Genomic DNA, 25,101 nt, shown 5'->3' with positions numbered 1-25,101 from the left:
CAGCCGTAGAAACACTGCCAGATCAAACTGGGCCTGATGCAGCCTTCTCGCTTCCCAGACCCCAGTTGAACCGTCTAACCCATGCTAGCATGGAGAACGGACGTTAAACGATGATGATGATGATATATATATATATATATATATGTATGTATGTATGTATATATACATACACATACATACCATTGTGTAGCTTGTGAATCTTTGATGAAATAAATACAAAGATTAATGACAATTAAAACTCGTACCATTTTGATTTTGTTTTTTGTTATTTTTTGGGGTTTTTTTACTTTGTCTGTGTGAGTGTATATCATATACACATACTTACACAAACCTTTCTGTGTAAGTATTTTGGAATTTATGAAGTGATTCACTGAAATGCCTCCCTGTCCATATAAATGATATTCCCGTGGTTTATTCATTTGTTTGTACAATTTGACAGAAATTATTATTATTATTATTAGTATTATTATCATTATTATTATCATTACTATTATCATTATCATTATTATTATTATTATTATTATTATTGTTATTATTATTATTACTATTATTATTATCATTATTGTTATTGCTATTACTGTTGTTGTTTTCTCTGTTGTGGATTTGTTTGTGAACGGATAACGTGTATTTCTGACCAAAGGAATGACCACAGATGTCGCAGTGGAAAGGTTTTTCACCTGTGTGCGTTCGTTTATGTGAAGACAAGGTAGAATTGGTGGAGAATGTTTTAGAACAGAGGTCACAACGGTAAGGTCTTTCCCCCGTGTGAACTCGACGGTGCAAAGACAATGCGAAGCTCGTCGAGAAAGATTTACCGCACGTCTCGCAATGGTATGGCTTTTCCCCGGTGTGTGTCCGACGATGAGAAGATAATGTAGAGTTTGTGGAAAATGATTTGTCGCAAATTTCGCAGTGATACGGCCTCTCGCCCGTGTGAACCCGTATATGCAACGATAATGCAAAATTAGTTGAAAAAGTTTTGTCGCATGTTTCGCAACGGAAGGGCTTTTCTCCCGTGTGAGTTCTTTTGTGGGCCAACAATGCCGAGTTTGTCGAGAAAGATTTCCCACACGTTTCACAATAAAATGGTTTATCTCCCGTATGTATCCATCTGTGGGTTGACAAATGACTGTTCCGAGAGAATGATTTACCGCAAGTTTCACAGCGATACGGTTTCTCACCTGTATGAATCAGCCGATGGCGACACAAGGTGCCGCTTTGAGAAAATGCTTTACCACAAATTTCACAATGGTAAGGTTTCTCACCTGTGTGTACGAGATGGTGCTTATAAAGGTGACTACTTTCAGAAAAGGTTTTGCTGCAAATCTCGCAAACATACGGCCTTATACCTGTATGTATCCGTATATGCCTAGAGAGGCTTTCATAAGTAGAAAAGTTCTTATCACAAATTTCGCAATGGAATGGTCTACCACCTGTGTGTAACTGCTTGTGCGCAGAAAGGTTGATGTAAACGTCGAAGGATTCGCCACAGAAGTCGCAAAGGAAAAGTTTCTCGTCCATCTCATTCTCTTCAGACGGGTTAGCCGTGTTCATAACAAAGTCACATAGGAGAGGTTTCCCTTCGATTTTATTCACTCCAGTTGAAGGGTCACAGGTAAGTGTCCCCTCTTTGGTCTCGTTCCCCTCAGATGAAATGTCTGTGTTCAGAACAAAGCTATAGGGAAGAGGTGCCATGTTAGACTCGTTTCCCATGGATGAGTGACCCGTGTACAGAACAAAGCCGTAGGGCAGAGACCTTTCTTCAGTCACACTCCCCTCAGATGACTTAACCCCAGATGGGTTATCTGCATTTAGAACAAAGCTGTAAGGGAGAGATCGCATTTCACTCATATCCCCTTCAGATGACTTGACTCCAGATGAGTTACCTGTGTTTAGAACAAAGCTGTAAGGGAGAGATCTTTCTCCAGTCAGGTTCCCCTCAGATGATTTAACTCCAGATGGGTTTCCTGTATTCAGGACAAAGCTGTAAGGGAGAGATTTTTCTTCAGCCACACTCCGCTCAGATGACTTGACCCCGTACGAGTTACCTGTGTTTAGAACAAAACCATAAGGAAAAGCTTTTTCTTCAGTCAGACTCCCCTCAGATGATGACTTAATCCCAGATGGATTATCTTCGGTATCAATCCCTTCAGTTGAAGTATTTGTGTTTGGAACAAAACCAGAGGCGAGAGGCTCTTCTTTAGTCTCATTCACCTCAGATGAATCGTCTTCATTCAGAACGAAGTCATGAGGACCAGGTTGCTCTTCTGACTCATTCCCTGCAGGTGAGTTATCCGTGTAGAGAACAAAGTCATGTGGGGAACGTTGCCCCTCAGTTTCATTTCCTTCCGATGAATTTTTCGTGTTTGAAACAAAACCATAAGTGAGAGGTTTTTCCTCAACCACCTCATTTCCCTCAGCCGGATTACTTCTGCTTAAGACAAGGTCATAGGAGAGAGGCTTTTCTTCAACCTCATTTCCCTCAGATGAGTAATTTCTGTTTGGAATAAAGCCATAAGGCAGAGGTTTTTCTCCAGTCTTATTGCCCTCAGATGGGTTACCTGTGTTCTGAGCAAAGTCATAGGGGAAGGGTCTCTCTTTAGTTTCATTTCTCTCAGACAGATTCTCTTTTCTCAGAACAAAGTCACGTGGTAGAGGTTGCTCTTCAGCCTCATTTTCTTCAGATGGATCGTCTTTGTTCAGAACCTGCTCACTAATAACATCACTAAACACAATCTTTGCTTCATTCTCCATCATTTTCCAATTTAAAACAGTCATTCATAAGAGACAATATATTTCACTCAATATTTGTAAAATTTTTAAAAGAGTGATAACAAGAACTGTATGTAAATGATATAAAAAAAAATAAAAAAATTTTGTTGTGCTTTTTTTCCTTTCTTCACCAATCTCAAGAATTATATTTCAGGCAATCTGGAGGGGTTTCTGAGGGATAAGTTCGAGATATACAAGACTGTATAATAACTGGAATTGATGTAAATTAATATTTCCAAATTATGTTTCTGAACAGGATATTTAAAGTTAATGAGTAGTTATTATATACATGTTCCATGATATGTTTGTTTTCCATCCTCAACAGGTTTCAAAATTGGGGTTGGATAGATTCACAGGCAGCAGCTCATCCTTCCTCATTCAATACACGGTACTTGACCTAAAATAGAGAAAATCAAATTTATAACATTAGCCATAAACGCCATGACAAACGACAAAGAAGATTTTAGTTGTTATTAGCAATGGAAGCAGCATTATTTCAAAATACCATTCTGTATAATTTACTTAATGTGGATATACCGTAGAAAGCCATAAAGCTGTGGTATTCGTCTCGAGAAAACATCTCGCATAGATACATTGTGCTCAAGAAGCATAGGAGAATATCAGTAGCAGACAAAAGTGGAATTGTTAAATCCAGAAATTTGCCTTTTAGTACTGTACATTTACACAAGATGTCGTCTCGAGAGGAACACTGCAGTTTTGTGTCTTTCTACAGAATATCCATGCTAAGTAAGATATAAAGAAGATTGTATATTTAGCTTGTTAATCCTTTTGATATGAACTTGCCTGAGACTCTGAGACTAACTCTGGTTCTTAGACACAAACTTCTTGTCTTAAATTGATCTAAATTAAAATCTTTTATCAAAAAAATGCCATGTAAAAAGTATTGGCATGGGTGCTGGTGCCACATAAAAAGCACTGGTGATGGTGCCACTTAAAAAGCACCCAGTACACTGTAGAGTGGTTGAGGTTAGGAAGGGTATGTGGCTGTAGAAAAGAAACCAAAACAGACTACGGGACCTAGTGTGGCCCCTGGCCTTGCCAGCTCCTGTCAAACTGCCCAATCCATGCCAACATGGAAAGCAGATGTTAAATGTTGACGATGATGAAAATTCCATGTTAATTTATGTTCGAAATATCTACTTAGTAATGACTAATTTATTAAAAATTTTTTTCATTATTTTCAAAGTTAATTAAATCAAAGGCAGCAGTGTGCGCCAAGGTAACAATGGCAACGAAAGGGATGAACCTTTCATAACTGTATTTCAAATAAATTATACTACCTATATATTCAATTATCTTTGAAATTGAATATATTTCAAAGATATATTCAACTTGGGTATTGACTATATAGGCGCAGGAGTGGCTGTGTGGTAAGTAGCTTGCTTACCAACCACATGGTTCCAGGTTCAGTCCTACTGCGTGGCACCTTGGGCAAGTGTCTTCTACTCTAGCCTCGAGCCAACCAAAGCCTTGTGAGTGGATCTGGTAGACGGAAACTGAAAGAAGCCCATTATATATATATATATAATATTTATGTGAGTGTCTTTGTGTCCATGTTTCAGTCTACCAAATCCACCCACATCAGCCTTAGTCGGCCTGAGGCAATAGTAGAAGACACTTGCCCAAGGTTGCCACGAAGTGGGGCTGAACCTGGAACCATACGGTTGGGTGGGAAGCAAGCTTCTTTACCACACAGCTGTGGCACAAGCGAATAACAATGGAATTTACAGAAAAACAGTAAGAAAAATACGCACAGAACTGGTACAGATAGACAGACACGCCAAGCAGACAGATGAGATGGATAGATAAGATAGATAGATAGATATATACACACATATACACTCGACATTGAAATAGTACTTATGCATGTCTTAACATGAAGCCACTCCTACCCTGCAATGATAACCACACACACACATGCCGCTGCTACCACCATCACCACCACTTTGCTATCATTAAGTATAGAAACACTGCATTACTCATCTGGATCCTTGACATACACACAAACAAACAACAAATTCCTTACTCTACACTTGACCTACATTGAAAATACTTATTGAGGCACTTTGTGCTCACTTAACCTGCTAGAAATAGTAGCCAAGCCTCAAACCCACACTACTGTTTTACAAAAAAAAAAAAAAAAATCTATAAAGCCGCAGCTGTGTGGTAAGAAGCTTGCTTCCCAACTGCATGGTTCCAGGTTCAGCCCCACTGCGTGGCACCTTGGGCAAGTGTCTTCTACGATTGCCTCAGGCCGACTAAGGCATATGTGGGTGGATTTGGTTGACGGAAACTGAAAGAAGCCCATTATATATATATATATATACATATACTTTATTTAAAGCAGCAGAAAATTCAACAAAACCTGTTACTCTGAGTTTCGCGTTGCCGTTCATCGGACAGTTTTTGCTAGTATATATATATATGTGTGTGTGTGTGTGTGTGAGTGTTTTTGTGTTTATAAATGTCTGAATGAAAAAAATACAGGATGGTTAATGGTTGAATGACCTTGGTCTTGAGTTTTCTTAATTAGAGTTGATGAAGAAACTAGATAACAACACCAACACTATTTTGATGTGAAATGAATGAAATATTCATAATAGTAATTATTATTATTTCAATTTTTTTTGTTGCCACAAGAGCAGCTTGGGGGGTGGGAAATTGGGGATGAGTCGATTACATCGACCCCAGTGTTTAACTGGTAATTATTTTATCGATCTCAAAAGGATAGAAGGTAAGGTCAACCATGGCGGAATTTGAACTCAGAACGTAGCAATGTGCGAAATACCACTTAGTACTTTGTCCAGAATGGTAACAATTCTGCCAGCTCACTGCCTTGATAATAATAATAATAGTAATAATAATAATAATAATGGTTTCTGATTTTGGCACCAGGTCAGTGTTAATTAATTAAGGGGTTAATTAATACAGTTCTATATTTATATATTCCTATATATATAGGAATGAGAACCCATGTTCAAAATTTCCCCAAGACACCTGATGATGGCTGGAGGGTATACCAGCCGAAACGTTGTGTTAACAACAAACAAGATGAGGACAAATATCCATCGAATGTAAACAATGGGGTTAATTAAGCTGATTAAATTAACCTCAGTGCTAAACTCATACACATTCTATTAACCCTGAAAGCATGAAAGGCAAAATTAACCATGCATGAAGAGGTGGCTATATGATTAAGAAATTTCCTTCTTAACCAAATGGTTTTGGGTTCAATTTCATTGCATAACACCTAGGGTAAGTGTTCTAGTATAGCCCTGAGTTAACCAAAGCCTTGTGAGTGGATCTTGTAGATGGAAACTGAAAGAAGCCTGTCGTGTGTGTGTGCGTGCATCTCCTTGTCTTGAAATTGCATTGATTGTTGTAAATGAATATTATTCATTTTCAATATTCTACAGAAACATGTCTGGCCATGGGAGAATATTATTACCTTGCTTGGAAACAGGTGAAGGTTGGTGACAGGAAGGGCTTCCAGCTGTAGAAATCTACCTCAATAAACTCTGTCTGACCCATGCAGGTGTGAAAAAGTAAATGATGAACGAAAAGAGCCAAAAGAAAAAAAAAAGTGCTCGAATGAATTTTGCCATTTCATCACTCTTAAGAATTGCTTCCAACATAAGCGCAAGGCCCGAAATTTTAGGGAGACCAGCAACAATTGATTATTACGCTTTACTCTTTTACTTGTTTCAGTCATTTGACTGCGGCCATGCTGGAGCACCGCCTTTAGTCGAGCAAATCGACCCCAGGACTTATTCTTTGTAAGCCTAATACTTATTCTATCGGTCTCTTTTGCCGAACCGCTAAGTTACGGGACGTAAACACACCACCATCAGTCATCAAGCGATGTTGGGGGAACAAACACAGACACACAAACATATACACACATACATATATACGACAGGCTTCCTTCAGTTTCTGTCTACCAAATCCACTCACAAGGCTTTGGTCGGCCTGAGACTCTTGCCCAAGGTGCCACGCAATGGGAATGAACCCAGAACCATGTGGTTGGTAATCAAGCAACTTACCACACTCCTGCACCTATTGACCTTAGTAATTGAATGATGCCTTGTTTCATCAACAATGGAATGATCTTGATGGGATTCAAACTCAGAAATTGCATTAAAAACAGTGAAGCATTTTATATGCCACCTTATGAGCTTGTTAGCTGCATACCTAATAACGTCTAAAGGATAGTAGCCAAAATAAATGTTCGTTGGTTGATTTCTCTAAGCATATTTAACATTGTAGAGAGAGAGAGAGAGAGAGAGAGAGAGAGAGAGAAAGAGAGGTATAGAAAGTTAATATGAGGCACAGAATGCATGCATATACTAGGCTTAGTGGCAGGCAATGAGTAACGGAACGCTACACCCAAAGAGTAGGAGAGAAAGAATCATAGAAGAGAGGGAGTAAACGGCGGTAATTATAGGAGGAATCATACAAACAAGAAATTTGATTTACTTAATTTTAAGATAAGTATTTTACTTTTGTAAACTAGAATTCATTTCGTTGTTTTGTATAAGTGCCAAGACACCTTACAAAAGTTCAATTATAATTATTGTATGTGTGCCATAATTGTTCAAGCCAAGCCAATTGGCAGCAGATCTAGGGGTAAGCTTAGAATGAGATGGTTGAATAGTATCCATAGTCTAATTGGAAACCCAGCAGGTAAGTGTAATGGCGGTTGCTTCTGATAGGATCTGGAGGAAGAGGAGGCTTGAGCACTCTACCTTTCCAACCCACCCAGGAATAGTGTACGGAGAAGATGGATGAATGAATGCCATATTTCCTGAAATTACCCATGGTGTCAAAAGTATACTTCCAAATTTACCCCTCATATGACAGGTAACACTCTACTACAGTTAATAATCCTTTCTTATTTCTTTATTGCCCACAAGGGGCTAAACATAGAGGGGACAAACAAGGACAGACAAAGGGATTAAGTTGATTACATTAACCCTAGTGCGTAACTGGTACTTAATTTATCGACCCCGAAAGGATGAAAAGCAAAGTTGACTTTGGCAGAATTTGAACTCAGAACATAACGGCAGATGACATAACTATTTCTTTACTACCCACAAGGGGCTAAACACAGAGGGGACGAACAAGGAAAGACAAACGGATTAAGTCGATTATATCGACCCCAGCATGTAACTGGTACATAATTTATCAACCCCGAAAGGATGAAAGGCAAAGTCGATCTCAGTGGAATTTGAACTCAGAACGTAACGGCAGACAACATACCGCTAAGCATTTCACCCAGCGTGCTAACATTTCTAATAGAGGCACAATGCCTGAAATTTAGGGTGCAAGGGCTACTGGATAACATCAACCCCAGTGCAAAACTGGTACTTAGTTAATAATAGACTAAATGTTGCTAAACATTGCATCTGGCGTACTAATGATTCTGCCAGCTCACTGCTTTTTTATAATAGTAATCCTTTCTACTATAGGCACAAAACCTGAAATTTTGGGGGCAGGCGTTAGCTTATTACATCGACCCTAGTACTTAACTGGTACTTATTTTATTGAATCTAAAAGATGAAAGGCAAAGCTGGCCTTGTCAGAATATGAATTAAGATAATATAATCTACACTCGAAAAAATATATCTGCAAATTGCCGTTTGCGTTTTGAAATGAGTTATGTAGAAATAATGATAATAATAATGGTTTCAAATTTTGGCACATGGTCTACAATTTCAGTGGCAGGGGATAAGTTGATTACATCGACCCCAGTGCACAACTGATACTTATTTTATTGACCCTGAAAAGATGAAAGCCAAAGTCGACTCCGGCGGTGTTTGAACTCAGAACGTAGTGCCAAGAGAAATGCTACTAAGCATTTTTCCAAGCACGGTAACGATTCTGCTAGCACACCTTTGAAATCCATCTCTGCAAAATTTCATTGAAAACTAACATGTACTCTTAGGGGGGGTGACCAGAAAATCGTTGGAGGAACATTAACTTGAAGTTATTTATCTGTCTGTCTGTCTCTCTCTCTCTCTTTTGCCGAACCGCTAAGTTAAGGGAACATAATTACACCAGCATCGGTTGTCAAGCGTTAGTGCGGAAGTGGGGGACAAACAGACACACACGCATAAATACTTGTATATATATATATATATATATATATATATACATACATACATATACACTATAGGCTTCTTTCAGGTTTCCGTCTATCAAATCTACGCGCGAGGCCTTGGTCGGCCCGAGGCTATGGACTTAGACACTTGCCCAAAATAGCACGCAGTGGAACTGAACCCGGATCCATGTGGTTGATAAGCAAGGTTCTTACCACACAGCCACGCCTGTGCCTATGTGCATTCTTTTAGAAAGTTTTGACGAAAACAAAGGTAGGCGGGGCACCAATCCGCACTTATGCTAATGTCCACAAACTAGCACGCGCGCACACATCTCAAAATTAAACAGACCCCCGACTAATACCGTTTTATCTGTGTGGACATTAATCATTAGTAAGGTGCCGAAACAGGTTCGGTCATTAAAACCTGCAAAAAGCATGCCTACTAAATACTAGATTAGGGATCGGCGAAATACATGGAGTAAAAACGAAATTCTTGGGGTTAAGGAGGACTTATTAGAGCCAAGTAAAATTACATTAAAAAAAAAAGGTGTTCCTTGTTACGACAGAAATCTTTCTAACGTAATGGACGTGTAAATAGATTCAATAAACCTTTTAAATTCAAAGAATCTATGATTTTCTTCCTTTTAAATCAAGGCGGTAACGTCGGCGTAAGTAAATATATTTCGGGGGTAATTGGTTAAAAAAAAGTCCCCCCGACTTCTGTACAAGAGATTAAGTATTCAAATGCATCAAGTGACTTTATTTTGTTCCTTTCAAAAATGATGGTCTCTATTTACTTTCGAGATGTGTGTATGTGTGTGCGCGCGAGTATGAAAGAGCAAATTTTATTTAGTTTCAGGACAGACATGATAAAAGCAGACCTCCTATGGTGGTTAGGTGTCCACGACACGATCATTCTGCTTCCAGTCACCCTCTTTGCAATGTATAATAATATATCCAGGCCAACATTATCCAATGTGTCCTTCCGCTTTTGTTAGGAGTTGTTTTAGCCCCCAACTCAACCACGAGAATTGGTCTTTCTCTGATGAAAGACCAATTCAAACTATCACCAGGCCGTTTTATTTTGTTCCTTCCCAAGAATACCCTATAGAGACTGCATTATCCATCCAATGCAGTTTGTTTTTTTTTCTTTCTAGACGTTATTATGGTTTGTGGTGAGGAAAATTTGGATTCTATTTCTAGCAGGTGAACGACCGCAGGTTGGTTGAGGCACTTCAGTTCAGTGAGAGGGGGAGGGAACGGCTGTTTCGCATGTTTGATAGCTGACGCATATATCTATGTAGAGGGGGGGGATGAAAAAAGAGAGAGAGAAAGATAGAGACACAGAAAAAGATAGAGAGGCAGGGAGAGGAAGAACGATTGTTAATATAATATATAATGTAACTACCTACCATCGCTTTCGACTACACCACAGACAAAAAGCAGGTTAGACCGACTAAACAAACCATTATTAATAACAGTAAAATAACAGAATATAAAACAAGGCATTCGTTCGACGAAAGATCGCCATAAAAATAAATTAATCTAGCGCCATAACAAATATTAACAGAACTTACCAACTTCACTCTAACCATTTCTTCTCTCTCTCTCTGTCAGCAAGGTACTAAAATACAACAATGCTTATCGTATCCTCCATCACACAAGATGCAGTCGTCCCTCCATCGCTGTCTCTCCTCTCCTACTAGTAATATATTATGGTACAACACTGTACACTGCATGTACATTCAACACCATCGCCCGTAATGTTCGTCTCAACTGAATGGAGACATCCTTTGTTTACCACGTGTTATGCATGACCTATATCACAGGACAAACTAAGTGAGCCACTCATACTTCTAAATACAAGAGACATAACTAAGTGATGTTTCTTGCACATTTTTTTGTTTATTTATTATTTGTTTGTTTAGTTTATTTTTCGATAAAGTTACTCATATTGATTAAAAATAGATTATATATATAATCTATATAAATATATATATATAATCTATATATATATATATATATATATAATCTATATATATATATATATATATAATCTATATATATATATAATATATATATATATATATAATCTATATATATATATATATATCTATATATATATATAATCTACATCATATATATATATATGTAGGTCCCGGGTTGAGTCGGGGTTAACCACAGTAAATAAGGTCTCAATACATAGCAGAGTAAATTAATTTATTTTATAGAAGGAGCTTCTACAGGACTGAACTGTTTTCCTCAAATGAAATCATCAGAGCTTCCTGATGATTTCATTTGAATGAACAGTTCTAGTCCTGTAGAAGCTCCTTCTAAAAATAACTATATATATATATAATATATATATATATATATATGATATATAATATATATATATATATAATCTATATTATATATAATCTATATATATATATAATCTATATATATATAAATCTATATATATATATATAATCTATATATATATAAATCTATATATATATAATCTATTATATATATAATCTATATATAATATATAAATATATATAATCTATTATATATTAATAATCTATATATATATAATCTATATATATATATATATATATATAGATTATATATATATATATATATATATATATAGATTATATATATATATATATATATATATTATATATGATTATATTATATATATATATATATATATATATATATATAGATTATATTATATATATATATATATATATATAATATTATTATATATATATATATATATATATATATATATAGATTATATATATATATATATATCTATATATCTATTAATATAGATTATATATATATATATATATATATAATATATATATATATAATATATATATAAGATTATATATATATATATATATATATATATATAGATTATATATATATATATAGATGATATATATTATATAATATATAGATTATATATATATATATATTATATATATATATATAATATATATATATATAGATTATATATATATATATATATATATATATATAGATTATATATATTAATATATATATATATATATAGGATTATATATATATATATAGATTATATATATATATATATATATATATATAGATTATATATATATATATAGATTATATATATATATATATATATATATATATATATATATATTATTATATTATATATATATATATAATATATATATATAATGCAAACAGGAAACATATGATAGAACTCAAAATATATTTTTATTTCATCTAGTTTCAACTCACGAGCTGTGGCCATGCTGCGGCACCGCCATTTGTATATGTATATATTTTTTATTAATATTTAGCAGAAGTACCAGAGTGACTCAAGGTCCGAGAGTTTCGTGTGTTGGCACTTATCACACACACACACACACACACTATACATACAAATATAAGTGAAGAAAATTTGTTTAAAACCCATTTCTTTCTTGCACACATTATCACACATACATACACACACACACACACATAAAATTACTGTATGTTATAAGCACAATGAATGATTGACCAGTTAAGTTTTATGCACAGAACCACACATAAATACATTGAGAGAAAAAAAATTCTTTAAAATCCAGTTGTTGCTTAGAAATTGCTATTATTATTAAGTTCAATGACATCAAACATGGTTTCAAAATATCCATCTAATTGTAAATATATGTTAATTAGCATTGGGAAACAGTGATTTTAAACGATGCAGATAGTAAAATATAATACATACAGGCAGAAGAAGAGGAAATGTAGTTGTTATGAGTGAGGTATAATATATGTTAGCATGAGTGAGTGTTTGTTTTGCCTGGCAACATTTGGCATACTTTCAAGTGTGCTATGGCTTGGATGTGAGTGAGTGTGATTTTAAGCTAGGTCAGTCTCTATCGCATACAGGATGTGAGCAGAGCAGAGTTTCGTTTGTTTTATTTGCTTATTTATTTATTTTAATTCTTCTCTGATGTGTGTATCAGAGCGTGGATAATTTTGAAGCAGAGCTTTTCTTCACGCCTGGATGCCCTCCTTCACGCCAACCACTTAAACGTGGAAAGAGAAAGATAAAGAACTAAAGAACACGGGGAGAGACGGTTTAGTCATACAAGCCATGAACGTGGGGAATGCATCTGTGAAGGGTTACCATAGATTTACAAATGAAAAAGAGAAAAAAAAAAGAAGAAAATACAAGGTGAGGAATGTGACGGGAGAATAGCGAATAAGTCAGGTGGAAATAACAGGAAGAGAAACGGCAGGGTGGTACCTGGAGGGAATTTAAATGGTAATGCATTCGAGTGGAATCGATAGTTAATATCTATTTCTGATTCTCTTTCTTGGCGGCTATAAGTTTATGTAGGCCTTGCATTCAAGCAACTGTGTGTGTGAACACATAAATATACATCTCTGTACATATATTAGCTCATATAAATATATATGTGTGTCTATCTAGAGAGATGATTTGAGTTTAGCAAAAGCATAGATCCACTGCCAAGGAATAAAACTGCTTTATATATACATATATATATATATAATTCCGGTAATGTTACCTCTGATGACGTAAGGTAATAGGTACATACAATTAGTGATCAGTTTGAGCACTAATTTGATCCTTTATCAATCTCTTGTGAATTATATTCCTGTAACAATTCTACCCTTGTGTTTAAATATGTGTCATAATTTGACCTGATAGCAGTTGTTTCCTTGTTTATACTTTATTATTATTATTATAAAAGCAGCGAACTGGCAGAATCGTTTGCATGCCGGGCAAAATGCTTAGAGGTATTTCGTCTGTCTTTACGTCATGAGTTCAAATTCCGCCGAGACCGACTTTGAATTTCATCCTATCGGGGGTCGATAAATTAAGTATCAGTCAAACATTGGGGTCGATGTAATCGACTAGTTTCCTACCCCGAAATTTCAGGCCTTGTGACTTATAGTAGAAAGGTTTATTATTATTATTATTATTATTATTATTATTATTATTATACACAAACATACAAGTTATACTGCGTGTAGAATAACTGTAGATGCAGATACACTTGACTTATAAATAAATATATTGTATAATTATCAGTATACATATAACATACACATCAAAGTGAATGTGAGGGAAAAAGATAAAAACGTTGAATATATTCTAGACTGTTTCACAATCCCTTTCTTCTCCACCCTGTCAAAAAAAAAAAAGAAAAAAAAAAACTAATAATAATTTCCTCAAACCAAGAAAAATCTCTTATGACTCACTAGAATGAATGTTTTTTTGAAGCTGGCTGCCCATTCTACCAACAACAACTGAACTCAAATAGCAGGTTCTGTCTTATTGGCAAGTAGGAAATTGACAGCCAGGGTCATGCACCCTGCCTGTTCTAGAATGACTTAAGCAGACCGCTCGCCAGCGCGCATATGTGTGGTGGGGGTGAGGGTAGGGTTTCGAGGGTACAAAAAAATGAGAGACAAGTTAGGGAACAAACAAGGTGTATTTAGTTTGATGCTCAGGAAGAACGGAAAATTCTTTGACGTAGGAGTGTGGCTGTGTGGTAAGTAGCTTGCTTACAAACCACATGGTTTCGGGTTCAGTCACACTGTGTGGCACCTTGGGCAAGTGTCTTCTACGATAGCCTCGGGCCAACCAAAGTCTTGTGAGTGGATTTGGTAAACGGAAACTGAAAGAAGCCTGTCGTATATATGTATATATATGTTTGTGTGTGTGTTTGTCCTCCCCAACATTGCTTGACAACCGATGCTGGTGTGTTTACGTCCCCGTAACTAAGCGGTTCAGCAAAAGACACAGATAGAATAAGTACTAGGCTTACAAAGAATAAGTCCTGGGATCGATTTGCTCGACTAAAGGGCGGTGCTCCAGCATGACCGCAGTCAAATGACTGAAACAAATAAATGAGGAGAGAGAGTGTAGATTAACTTTCAAAAAGTTGTCATGGGGTTAATGGTACAAAAATGACTGAGAACCCTTGATTTAACACAACATTACACTGAATCTGTCCTTTTAAAGATGCTATATAAGTAAGATCTGGGTACTATTTCTAGCAACCAAATTTAATGACTGGATAAAGAGCCCTTCATTATAAGTAACATCTGGCTGCTATTTTTAGCAACCAAATTCAGTGACTGGATCAAGATTTCTTTATTGGTTTCAGCAAAGTGTGCTAAGATCAAGAATGAAGCCAACATATATACCAGTGGTTTTCAACCAGGGTTCCGTCAGTACAGTCCAGGGGTTCCGCAAGAAGTTACAAAACTGCTAAAATCGGCAGTAATTTTTAATTCTCCTGTGCAGATATGTATGCATAAGACTTAAATTGTTGCACAGGGGTTCCCCGAGCCAGTGGAATGTTTCCTTGGGGTTCCGCTCCAGCAAAAAGTTTGAAAAGCACTGATATATACTAAGGCTTTTTTCACACTTGGATTTGGATGTTTTACTTAGCAACAACCATTTCCTGTAGAAGGAGATGATAAAAAGAACACAGGGTTTTGGTTGTGCTACAGAAAGAAAGTGTGTGTGGAAGGGGACGAAGGAAGAAATATAAGAATCAAGTGGACATGAAAAGGAGAGAAGCAGATTGGAGGGGATTGAAATGGTAAAGTGTTTAACTAAGATCCATTGGTAAGATGTAATTCAAAATCTATTTCTTAGAGGTTAAATGTTACGAGTAACTTCCTTTGGTGTAAGCTCTATGTGTGCTTGCCTTTGATGTGTGTGTGTGTGAGAGAGAGAGAGAGAGAGAGCGAGAGCCGGAGACAGAGAGAGACAGACACATAATAAGCCTTTCCTCTTTTGCCTTAATGGTTTGTTAGCTTAGGAGAATTCTTGATTCATGAGATTATCTCCCCTTTTGATAACAGGGTATACATCATCATCATCATCATCATTTAACGTCTGCTTTTCATGCTGGTATGGGTTGGATAGTATGACTGAAAACTGGGACGCTGCAGAGCTACGCCAGGTTCTAATCTGATTTGGCATGGTTTCTATGGCTGGATGCCCTTCCTAACGCCAACTGCTCCAAGAGTGTAGTGGGTGCTTCTTACGTGCCACCAGCACAGGCACCAGTTACGGACATAAAATTTTATATATAATTGACTGCTACAAATGAATGGCTTGTATTGCTCTTAGTATACATTCCTCATGGTTGCCATGAAGATCCCATATATATTAGGAGTGGCTGTGTGGTAAGAAGCTTGCTAACGAACCACATGGCTCCGGGTTCAGTCCCACTGTGTGGCACCTTAGGCAAGTGTTTTCTACGATAGCCGGCAGCCTACCAAAGCCTTGTGAGTGGATTTGGTAGGCGGAAACTGAAAGAAGCCTGTTGTATATATGTACATACATATATATATATATATATATATAAATATATATATATATATATATATACATATATATATATATATACTATTAAAAGGGATGTAGCCTTTTTCTCTACAGAAAAAAAGGGATGTAGCCTTTTTCTGAGTTTTTTTCTATATATATATATACATATATGCATATATATACATATACGTATATACATATATACGCATACATATATATATACATATAATATTCATCCTCATCATCGTTTAAAGTCTGCTTTCCATGCTGGCATGGATTGGACAGTTTGACTGAGGACTGGTGCACCAAATGGCTGCACCTGGCTCCAGTCTTGATCTGGATGAGTTTCTACAGCTGAATGCCCTTCCTAACGCCAACCACTCCGAGAGTGTAGTGGGTGCTTTTACATGCCACCGGCACATGGGCCAGTCAGACAGTACTGGCGACGGCCACGTTCAAATTGTGTCTTTTTATGTGCCACCTGCACAGGAGCCACTCCAGTGGCACTGGCAACGACCTCGCTCGGATGTTGTTTTTCACGTGCCAGTACGGTAATGCTGGTTATGATCACCCTCGAATGATGCATTTTACGTGCCACTGGCACGGGATCCAGTCAGCAGCCCTGGCAACGATCATGCTCAGTGTTTTTAACATGTCACTGGCACAGGTGCCAGTGAGGCAATTCTGTCATCGGCCACGTCAGCAAATTTGAATTTCATTGTGATTTCACTTGCCTAAGGTGCACCTAAGATGTTCGCCTCTGGGGTACAAGTCAGGGCCGAAAGTTGCGGAAATATTAATACATGTCTAAACAAATACACTCATGCATACATATATATATGTATATATATATATATATATGTATGTATGTATGTATGTATGTATGTATGATCCCAAGTGGGATAGTCTTTACAATATTTATATTCATGTACAAAGATAAAACAATTGTTTTAACAGCTGGATATGCTTTTTCCTGCCAGTAATTACTCAACCAGTGAGTTAGGAGTGGAACCAGTTTCTCTCAGGAAAATAGCTAAAAGCAATCTTGTCAAGCTGTCCAATCCACGCTGGCATGGAACATGGGATAACGACGATAATGATGATGAACCTGAAGCATAAATTTTTTTGCCCCAGAACACAAACCCTGGAACATGTAAGGTTTGAACCTCTAAGTTGTAGTGAAACGTTAGGAATTGGTGATGGCCTATTTCACAATTAATTTTCAAACTGGAAGAAATTATTTTGCCATGAGAGAGATGAGATGTTCAGACATTTTGGGAACGACTTTTCTTTACAAACCAAAGAAGCTTGCTTCCTAACCACATGGTTCTGGGTTCAGTCCCACTGCATGGTACTTTGGGCAAGTGTCTTCTACTATAGTCTTGGGCTGACCAAAGCCTTGTGAGTGGATTTGGTAGACGGAACCTGAAAGAAGCCTGTCGCATATATGTGTGTGTGTGTGTGTGTGTGTTTGTCACCTGCCATGGCTTGACAACTGATGTTGGTGTGTTTATGTCCCCGTAACTTAGCGGTTCAGCAAAAGAGGTCAATAGAATAAGTACTAGGCTTACAAAGAATAAGTACTGGGGGTTGATTTGTTCAACTAAAGGTGGTGCTCCAGCATGGCCACAGTCACATGACTGAAACAAGTAAAAGAATAGATGCAGGTATGGATGTGAGGTTAAAAATTCCTCTTTACACCGTTAGGTTTAGGGGCTCAGTCCTACTGCCTGACTCAAGGTGCCATCTCTCACTGCCCTCGATTGACCAATGTGTTGGGAGTGGATTTAGTAGATGGAAACAGAACGAAGCCCAGTGGGCATAACTGTGTGGTTAAGAAGATTGCTTCTAGAAGAATCCATACAATTATCATTATGATCGATATCTAAATGTAATCCCCGTGATTTGAAACAAGTTTGGTAAGTAACAACTCGTGAAATGTTTGACCCTGGAGTCACTATGCAACTTCTGCTGATAATTAATAATCCTTTCTACTATAGTCGCTAAGTCTGAAATTACACATTTTCCATTGATGTTGAAAATCAAAAACGAAATCGATCAACGTCAATGGAAATTGTAGCTGTGAAACCAGTGCTGGTAGCACGTAAGAGAACCATCCGAACGAGGCCGTTGCCAGTGCCGCCCCGACTGGCCTCCATGCCGGTGGCACGTAAAAAGCACCATCCGATTGTGGCCGTTTGCCAGCCTTGTCTGGCACCTGTGCAGGTGGCACGTAAAAAGCACCCACTACACTCACGGAGTGGTTGGCGTTAGGAAGGGCATCCAGCTGTAGAAACACTGCCAGATCAGACTGGAGCCTGGTGCAGCCTTCTGGCTTCCCAGACCCCAGTTGAACCGTCCAACCTATGCTAGCATGGAAAACGGACGTTAAACGATGATGATGATGATTACATATATATATATATATACACACACACACACATTCATACATATATACACAAACATGCACACACAGATACACACACACATAAGGTTTGGAAGTGTCTGGTTAGCATCAACTAATGCTCACCAACTCCTTTCTATTCATCTCCTCGTCTGCATTACATTTGTTACATTGTCAACACAGCATCCAGCTACTTGAATAAGATTCCTTTTTCTTTCTAAAGGCTTTCTATGTGCAAAAGTGTGAAAGTATATGTGTGTGTATGTGTGTAGTAGTTTAACAAAATCAGACACATAAACACACACACTACCACCCATCCCAATGTAGTTTAACATCTTGTACAGTGCAATGTTTTTAATGCTGGGTACTTGCAAGGAGTTCGGCTGTTTATTTTTTTTTCCTTTTTTTGTCTATAGCCCAATCATTCAACCATGACCTAGGAGTGGTAACTGTAAACCTGTAAACTAAGAACACACAGACATAAGAAATAAGAAATGTTTGGGATGGCATCTTGTATAATAAAAAATGTGCTGCAGACAGTCAGCCTAACATAAGGAACAAAACCACAAATAAGAAACTGAAGAAATTCATACAGTGTGTTCAAATGTAAACTGTGGCTGTACAATAGATGCAGTGAATAGGTGACTTAATTAAGGGTGAAGGAACGTGATCACCTAACTATAGTAACCGGAGTAGGAACAGGATGGGATACTCTTTACTCTCTCTTTTATTCTTTTACTTGTTTCAGTCATTTGACTGTGGCCATGCTGGAGCACCGCCTTTAGTCGAGCAAATCAACCCCAGGTCTTATTCTGTGTACGACTAGTACTTATTCTATCGGTCTCATTTGCTGAACCACTAAGTTACGGGGACGTAAACATACCAGCATCGGTTGTCAAGCGATGTTGGGGGGACGAACACAGACACACACATACACACACACACACACATATATATATATATATATATATATATTGGTCCCCATGCCGGTGGCACGTAAAAAGCACCATCCGTCCGTGGCCATTTGCCAGCCCCATCTGGCACCTGTGCGGGTGGCACGTAAAAAGCATCCACTACACTCACGGAGTGGTTGGCATTAGGAAGGGCATCCAGCCGTAGAAACACTGCCAGATCAGACTGGGCCTGATGCAGCCTTCTGGCTTCCCAGACCCCAGTTGAACCGTCCAACCCATGCTAGCATGGAAAGCGGACGCTAAATGATGATGATGATGATACATATATGCGATGGGTTTCTTTCAGTTTCCGTCTACCAAATCCACTCACAAGACTTTGGTCAGCCCTAAGCTATAGTAGAAGACACTTGCCCAAGGTGCCACGCAGTGGGACTGAACCCAGAATCATGTGGTTCGTAAGCAAGTTACTTACCACACCACACAGCCACTCCTACGCGATGAGAAAATGTTGGGAAGCGTTCACTTCTTACTTGCAACAAGGGTGTTTGTTTTTTTTCTTTTGGGGGTGAAGAGTAGGTTGAGTGATACTTAGGTGTGAGGAACGATACTGATTGGTAGTGAATCACTGACACCAAATGTGGAGAATGTGTGAAAGCTAGAAAGAAACAAGTTAGGTATGTCCCGCTGAATGTGAATTGTTTATGTGTGTGAATGGTGGAGAACAGTTACAGTGAGAGAAATACCATAAATCCTCAAGTATAATCCGCATTTTCCCCCAAAATTTAAAGGTCAAAATCCCTAGTGTGTACTGTATACGAGGTTAAAAATGAAAAATATTTTCTAAGCAATGTCCAAGTCCCTATTTGCTGTCCGGCAATGTTTATTCGGACACATTTTGTAATATCGTACGCGAAAATAATTTAAGCTAAGCCTGAAAGCAATGAAGTCATAAAAGAATCATCCATAACTTGCAGTAAGCAACATTTATCAAATGTTATTACTGTTATTTCTTTATTTTCTGCAAGCAAAAAGCACAAAAAAGCTACACGTTTGCATTATGTTATATATACAATAATAATAAAGGACGTTACCGTATACATTTTTACAAACCAAGGACGTTATATAGACCTCCTTGACTCAAGTTAGAGAAGGGGTGTGCATTATACACAAGGTTTAGGTTTTTCAAAGGTACAGCCCCTTAAAAATCCCCTGCGTATTATATTCAAGGGCAGACTATACTTGAGGATTTACAGTATTGAGTATAAGATGAATCAGAAGGTGCTGTACCACAGAGAAGACTGAGCTGGTATGGAGGATGGCAGTTGGCTAAAGAAGTGCTTACTGATTCAAATGGAAGAAAATTGTGGAAGATGACTTGGGAAGACTTGGAAAAAAATTATGAAAGCTGATCTCAAGAGGTAGAACCTCATGGAGAAGAAGACAAATGAGAACAACAAGTGGAAGGATGTTGTACTGAAGAAGACTTGTCTAACCCATGCAAGCATGAGAAAATGGACAGAAATAATGATTACAATAGTAATAATGAGTTGGAGGCGCAATGGCCCAGTGGTTAGGGCAGCGGACTCGCGGTCATAGGATCGCAGTTTCGATTCCCAGACCGGGCGTTGTGACTGTTTATTGAGCGAATACACCTAAAAAAGCTCCACAAGGCTCCGGCAGGGGATGGTGGTGATCCCTGCTGTACTCTTTCACCACAACTTTCTCTCACTCTTCCTTCCTGTTTCTGTTGTACCTGTATTTCAAAGGGCCGGCCTTGTCACTCTCTGTGTCACGCTGAATATCCCCGAGAACTACGTTAAGGGTACACGTGTCTGTGGAGTGCTCAGCCACTTACACGTTAATTTCATGAGCAGGCTGTTCCGTTGATTCGGATCGTAACCGACGGAGTGCTTCCACCACAATAATGAGTTACTGTTGGGGTCTTCCGTTGCTTCAACAAATAAGGGTTCAGTAAGACACAGCTGAACCTTGGCGTTGGTGTCTTAGTTTACTGCAACAACCTGCACAATGTGTATAATGGGTATGGTCTGTACAGGGCCGGTCCTATTCTCTCATCCTTCAAATTCTTATTGGTCTGGTACAACAAATATCCCAACCCAGGTAGTTATCAGGATGTAGGAATTGTATGGAGCTATCTTCTCTTAGATGAGCAGCTAAAAAGCTGAAAGGCATCATCTGCTCTGGGTTCATTGGGATGTCCTTCAGTGACCCTCTTCCAGACCCAATTCCATGACATGTCAATTAATCCATAGCTAGAACCCTAACGGGTCCTAGTAATGGATTAATTGCACATGGGGTGAAATGCTTAGTTGTATTTCGTCTGCTACTACGTTCTGAGTTCAAATTCCGCCGAGGTCAACTTTGCCTTTCATCCTTTCGGGGTTGATAAATTAAGTACCAGTTACACACTGGAATCGATGTAATCGACTTAATTCGTTTGTCTGTCCCTGTTTGTCCCCTCTATGTTTAGCCCCTTGTGGGCAATAATAAAAAAAATATGGATTTTTAAGAAAGTTATGGGGAAACAAATTTGGAAGAAGGGATACGCTTTGAATCATTTAAAATTCTTTCCGAAGACCAGAAATTATGTAACTAACTTTTTATTGTGTTAATAATATTGACATAAAGAAAGACTATCTCTAGACAATAAAATTTGTTTTAACACACGAATTCACATAAAGAATATCGCAAATCAGATACAAAAACGAAGCAGAATAGATTCTAAGGGGTGTGGGGTGTGGAATGAATGTAATTTTTATCATTAACAAAGCAAAACCACATAGGAGTAAAAATAATTTGAGAAAATTCTAGTAGGTGGAAGGATTAAAGAAAAAATCCCACACTTCAGTTGTTATACCTGGTACTATTTAAGAAGAGTGGTCCCGGTGCGCGCACCCGCGCATCCGCGCTAGCTAGTCGTGACTAGTCGATCCTACAAAGACTAAGTAGGAAAGTAAATAAAACAAAATAAATAATTTTTTTTACACAAAGTAAATATTTTTTTTAAAATAAAGTAAATAAAACAAAAACAAAGTAAGGATCGACTAGTCACGACTAGCTAGCGCGGATGCGAGGGTACGCGAGTGCAGCATCGGGACCACTCTTCTTAAATAGTACCGTTGTATCCACAGACATCATAATTATGCGAGCTGGCAGAATTGTTAGCGCGTCGGACAAAATGCTTAGCGGCATTTCATTTGACTCTGTACGTTCTGAGTTCAAATTCCGCCGTGGTCAATTTTGGTTTTCAACCTCTCGAGGTCGATAAAATCAGTACCAGTTGAATACTGAGGTTGATGTGATCGACTAGGCCCTTCCCCAAAATTTCAGGTCTTGTGCCAAAATTAGAATTATTATGCGAGGTGACAGAATCGTAAACACGCCGGACGAAATGCTTAGCGACATTTCCTCCGTTGTCGAGATTAACTTTACCTTTCATCCTTTCGAGATCTACTAAATAATGCACTAATTGAGCAGTGGGGTCAATGTACTCAACTAACCCCTACTCCTACCCCTAAAGTTCCAGGCTTTTTGAGAAAATTTGAAATCATCCTTATTATACACTTTTATGTATAACTTTCACTTTTAAAATTAGTATCATTAAAGAAAGTGAAAGGACCCTATATACCTATTTCTTTATTACCCACAAGGGGCTAAACATAGAGGAGACAAACAAGGACAGACATAGGTATTAAGTCAATTACATCGACCTCAGTGCGTAACTGGTACTTAATTTACCGACTCCTTTCGGGGTCGGTAAATTAAGTACCAGTTACGCACTGGGGTCGATGTAATTGACTTAATACCTATGTCTGTCCTTATGGCTTTAATAGATCAATATCCTGGCCGGGGACACTTTTATCATTTTGCTCATTGGTATTGTCAAGAGGTGAGTTGGTACAAGGCGGCGTCCACAAATTGATATGAAAAGGGGTGGGCCACAAATTCATAAGGCTAAATTTATAAGAAACGAATGACTTCTTGTATTTATATTTCTAGTACTTTGGCGGCACTTTTGGAATAGCTTTTGGTCGTGAATTTTTTTTTTTTTTTGTATCATACACATTTCAAGGACAGACGTTTAAAAAAGCACGGATTACTTTCTTTATTAATTTCTTTTTAACGTCCCCCCCCCCATTGTGTTGAAATATGTAGTAGAAAAATAAAATGGGAAAAGTTCCAACCAAAAAAGAAAAACGGAAAAATTCCAACAAAAAAGGGAAATTTTCCAAAACTAATGTGGGATAACAATTCCGAAAGACTGGTGCTTTTTTTAAAAAATCTTTTCATTTTCATTTCGTTATGAAACTCACAATATAGAAGAGATATGGTAATAAGTACTTGAAAGCAAATTTAATCGGTACTCTACCGTCTGTCACTTCCCTTTGTTACCACAATTCTGTTGGAATACATTGCTTTTGTTTCCAATAATTTTGAAAATAATGAAGAATTTAATAAAATTGCTTTGTTATTGTAAGAAATGTTAAGGATTTAACTTACGAAAACTATTAAATAAGTTCGCATTATATGATCAGGAGTATAGGTTAGTACCAAAATGGTGAAGTTTATATAAACTACAGGAATAGTTGAAAGCGCTAATATGAAGAAATAATATGTGATATGTAAATAAATATATATTTTTACAACCATCCAGCATTCTGGACACCTTTTTTTTTTCATATGTATTAAATCTGTACATCACCCCTAATACTTCTAACACACACACATATATATACAGTAACATCCCTAAAAAATAACAGCAAAATCTCCCTTAAAATTTAACATATATATATATATATACAGTAACATCCCTAAAAAATAACAGCAAAATCTCCCTTAAAATTTATATCCTATCAGTTTAATATATGCAAGAAGTTTGGGATGGTCAAGTCTGGAAAGCCTGGCCTGCTCGGATCAGAGTTGTCCCGGGGCTTGATAACAACCATAACAAATACCAAACGAATCACATGTGTACACAAGTCAAAGAGTGCATAGGATGACACGGTTCTCTCAGCCTGGGTCTGCTCGATTTTAGGCAGACAAAAGCGACAAGTGAAATTACTAACCTTATTCTATGTCCGTCCCGTGAAGATTCTGCTGCTGATTCGTCCCATATCATGTACATGGAACCGCGATTTCCCAGAGTATAATGAAAGAATGTTTGTTTTAATTGTCCCGAAGGAAGGAACGAAGTTTATCAAGAACCTGTCACGTGCTGTGACTGGCAAACACAGAAAGTACCAACTAATCGAGCCACCAGTCGGTAAATACAAAAGTACCAACTAATCGAGCCACCAGTCGGTAAATACAAAAGTACCAACTAATCGAGCCATCACTCGGTAAATACAAAAGTACCAACTAATCGAGCCACCAGTCGGTAAATACAAAAGTACCAACTAATCGAGCCATCACTCGGTAAATACAAAAGTACCAACTAATCGAGCCATCAGTCGGTAAATACAAAAGTAGAAGCTAATCGAGCCATCAGTCGGTAAATACAAAAAGTAGAAACTAATCG

General features: G+C 37.5%; 1 protein-coding gene and 1 long non-coding RNA gene across 6 annotated transcripts in view; both read right to left on the bottom strand.

Annotated features, from left to right (window-relative positions):
* Positions 1 to 25,101, bottom strand: part of LOC118766034 — a 165,023-nt gene that overhangs the window by 125,737 nt on the left and 14,185 nt on the right. The gene's annotated exons all lie outside the window — the stretch shown is intronic.
* On the bottom strand, positions 279 to 24,874 carry LOC115219464 (zinc finger protein 492-like). 5 transcript variants are annotated; one of them, XM_036509163.1, is made up of 3 exons: positions 10,471 to 10,716; positions 2,139 to 3,169; positions 279 to 2,009 (listed from the first exon to the last, which is right to left on the bottom strand). In XM_036509163.1, the coding sequence occupies exons 2-3, from the start codon at positions 2,776 to 2,778 to the stop codon at positions 412 to 414; spliced, it is 2,238 nt and encodes a 745-aa protein (XP_036365056.1). In that variant the 5' UTR covers positions 2,779 to 3,169; positions 10,471 to 10,716; the 3' UTR covers positions 279 to 411. The 5 variants fall into 5 exon arrangements, with proteins under 5 accessions (XP_036365056.1, XP_036365057.1, XP_036365054.1 ...); XM_036509164.1 differs by having other exon boundaries at positions 279 to 2,132; positions 2,562 to 3,169; XM_036509161.1 differs by lacking the exon at positions 10,471 to 10,716 and adding an exon at positions 24,650 to 24,874 and having other exon boundaries at positions 279 to 3,169.

The sequence above is a fragment of the Octopus sinensis genome, linkage group LG14 (genome assembly GCF_006345805.1).
Source record: "Octopus sinensis linkage group LG14, ASM634580v1, whole genome shotgun sequence".
NCBI lineage: Eukaryota > Metazoa > Mollusca > Cephalopoda > Octopoda > Octopodidae > Octopus > Octopus sinensis.
This window is presented reverse-complemented; position numbering and strand designations above follow the sequence as displayed.

Excerpts from the sequence above, each read along its gene's own strand:
- LOC115219464 (XM_036509161.1), bottom strand. The coding sequence starts at position 2,778 with ATGACTGTTTTAAATTGGAAAATGATGGAGAATGAAGCAAAGATTGTG.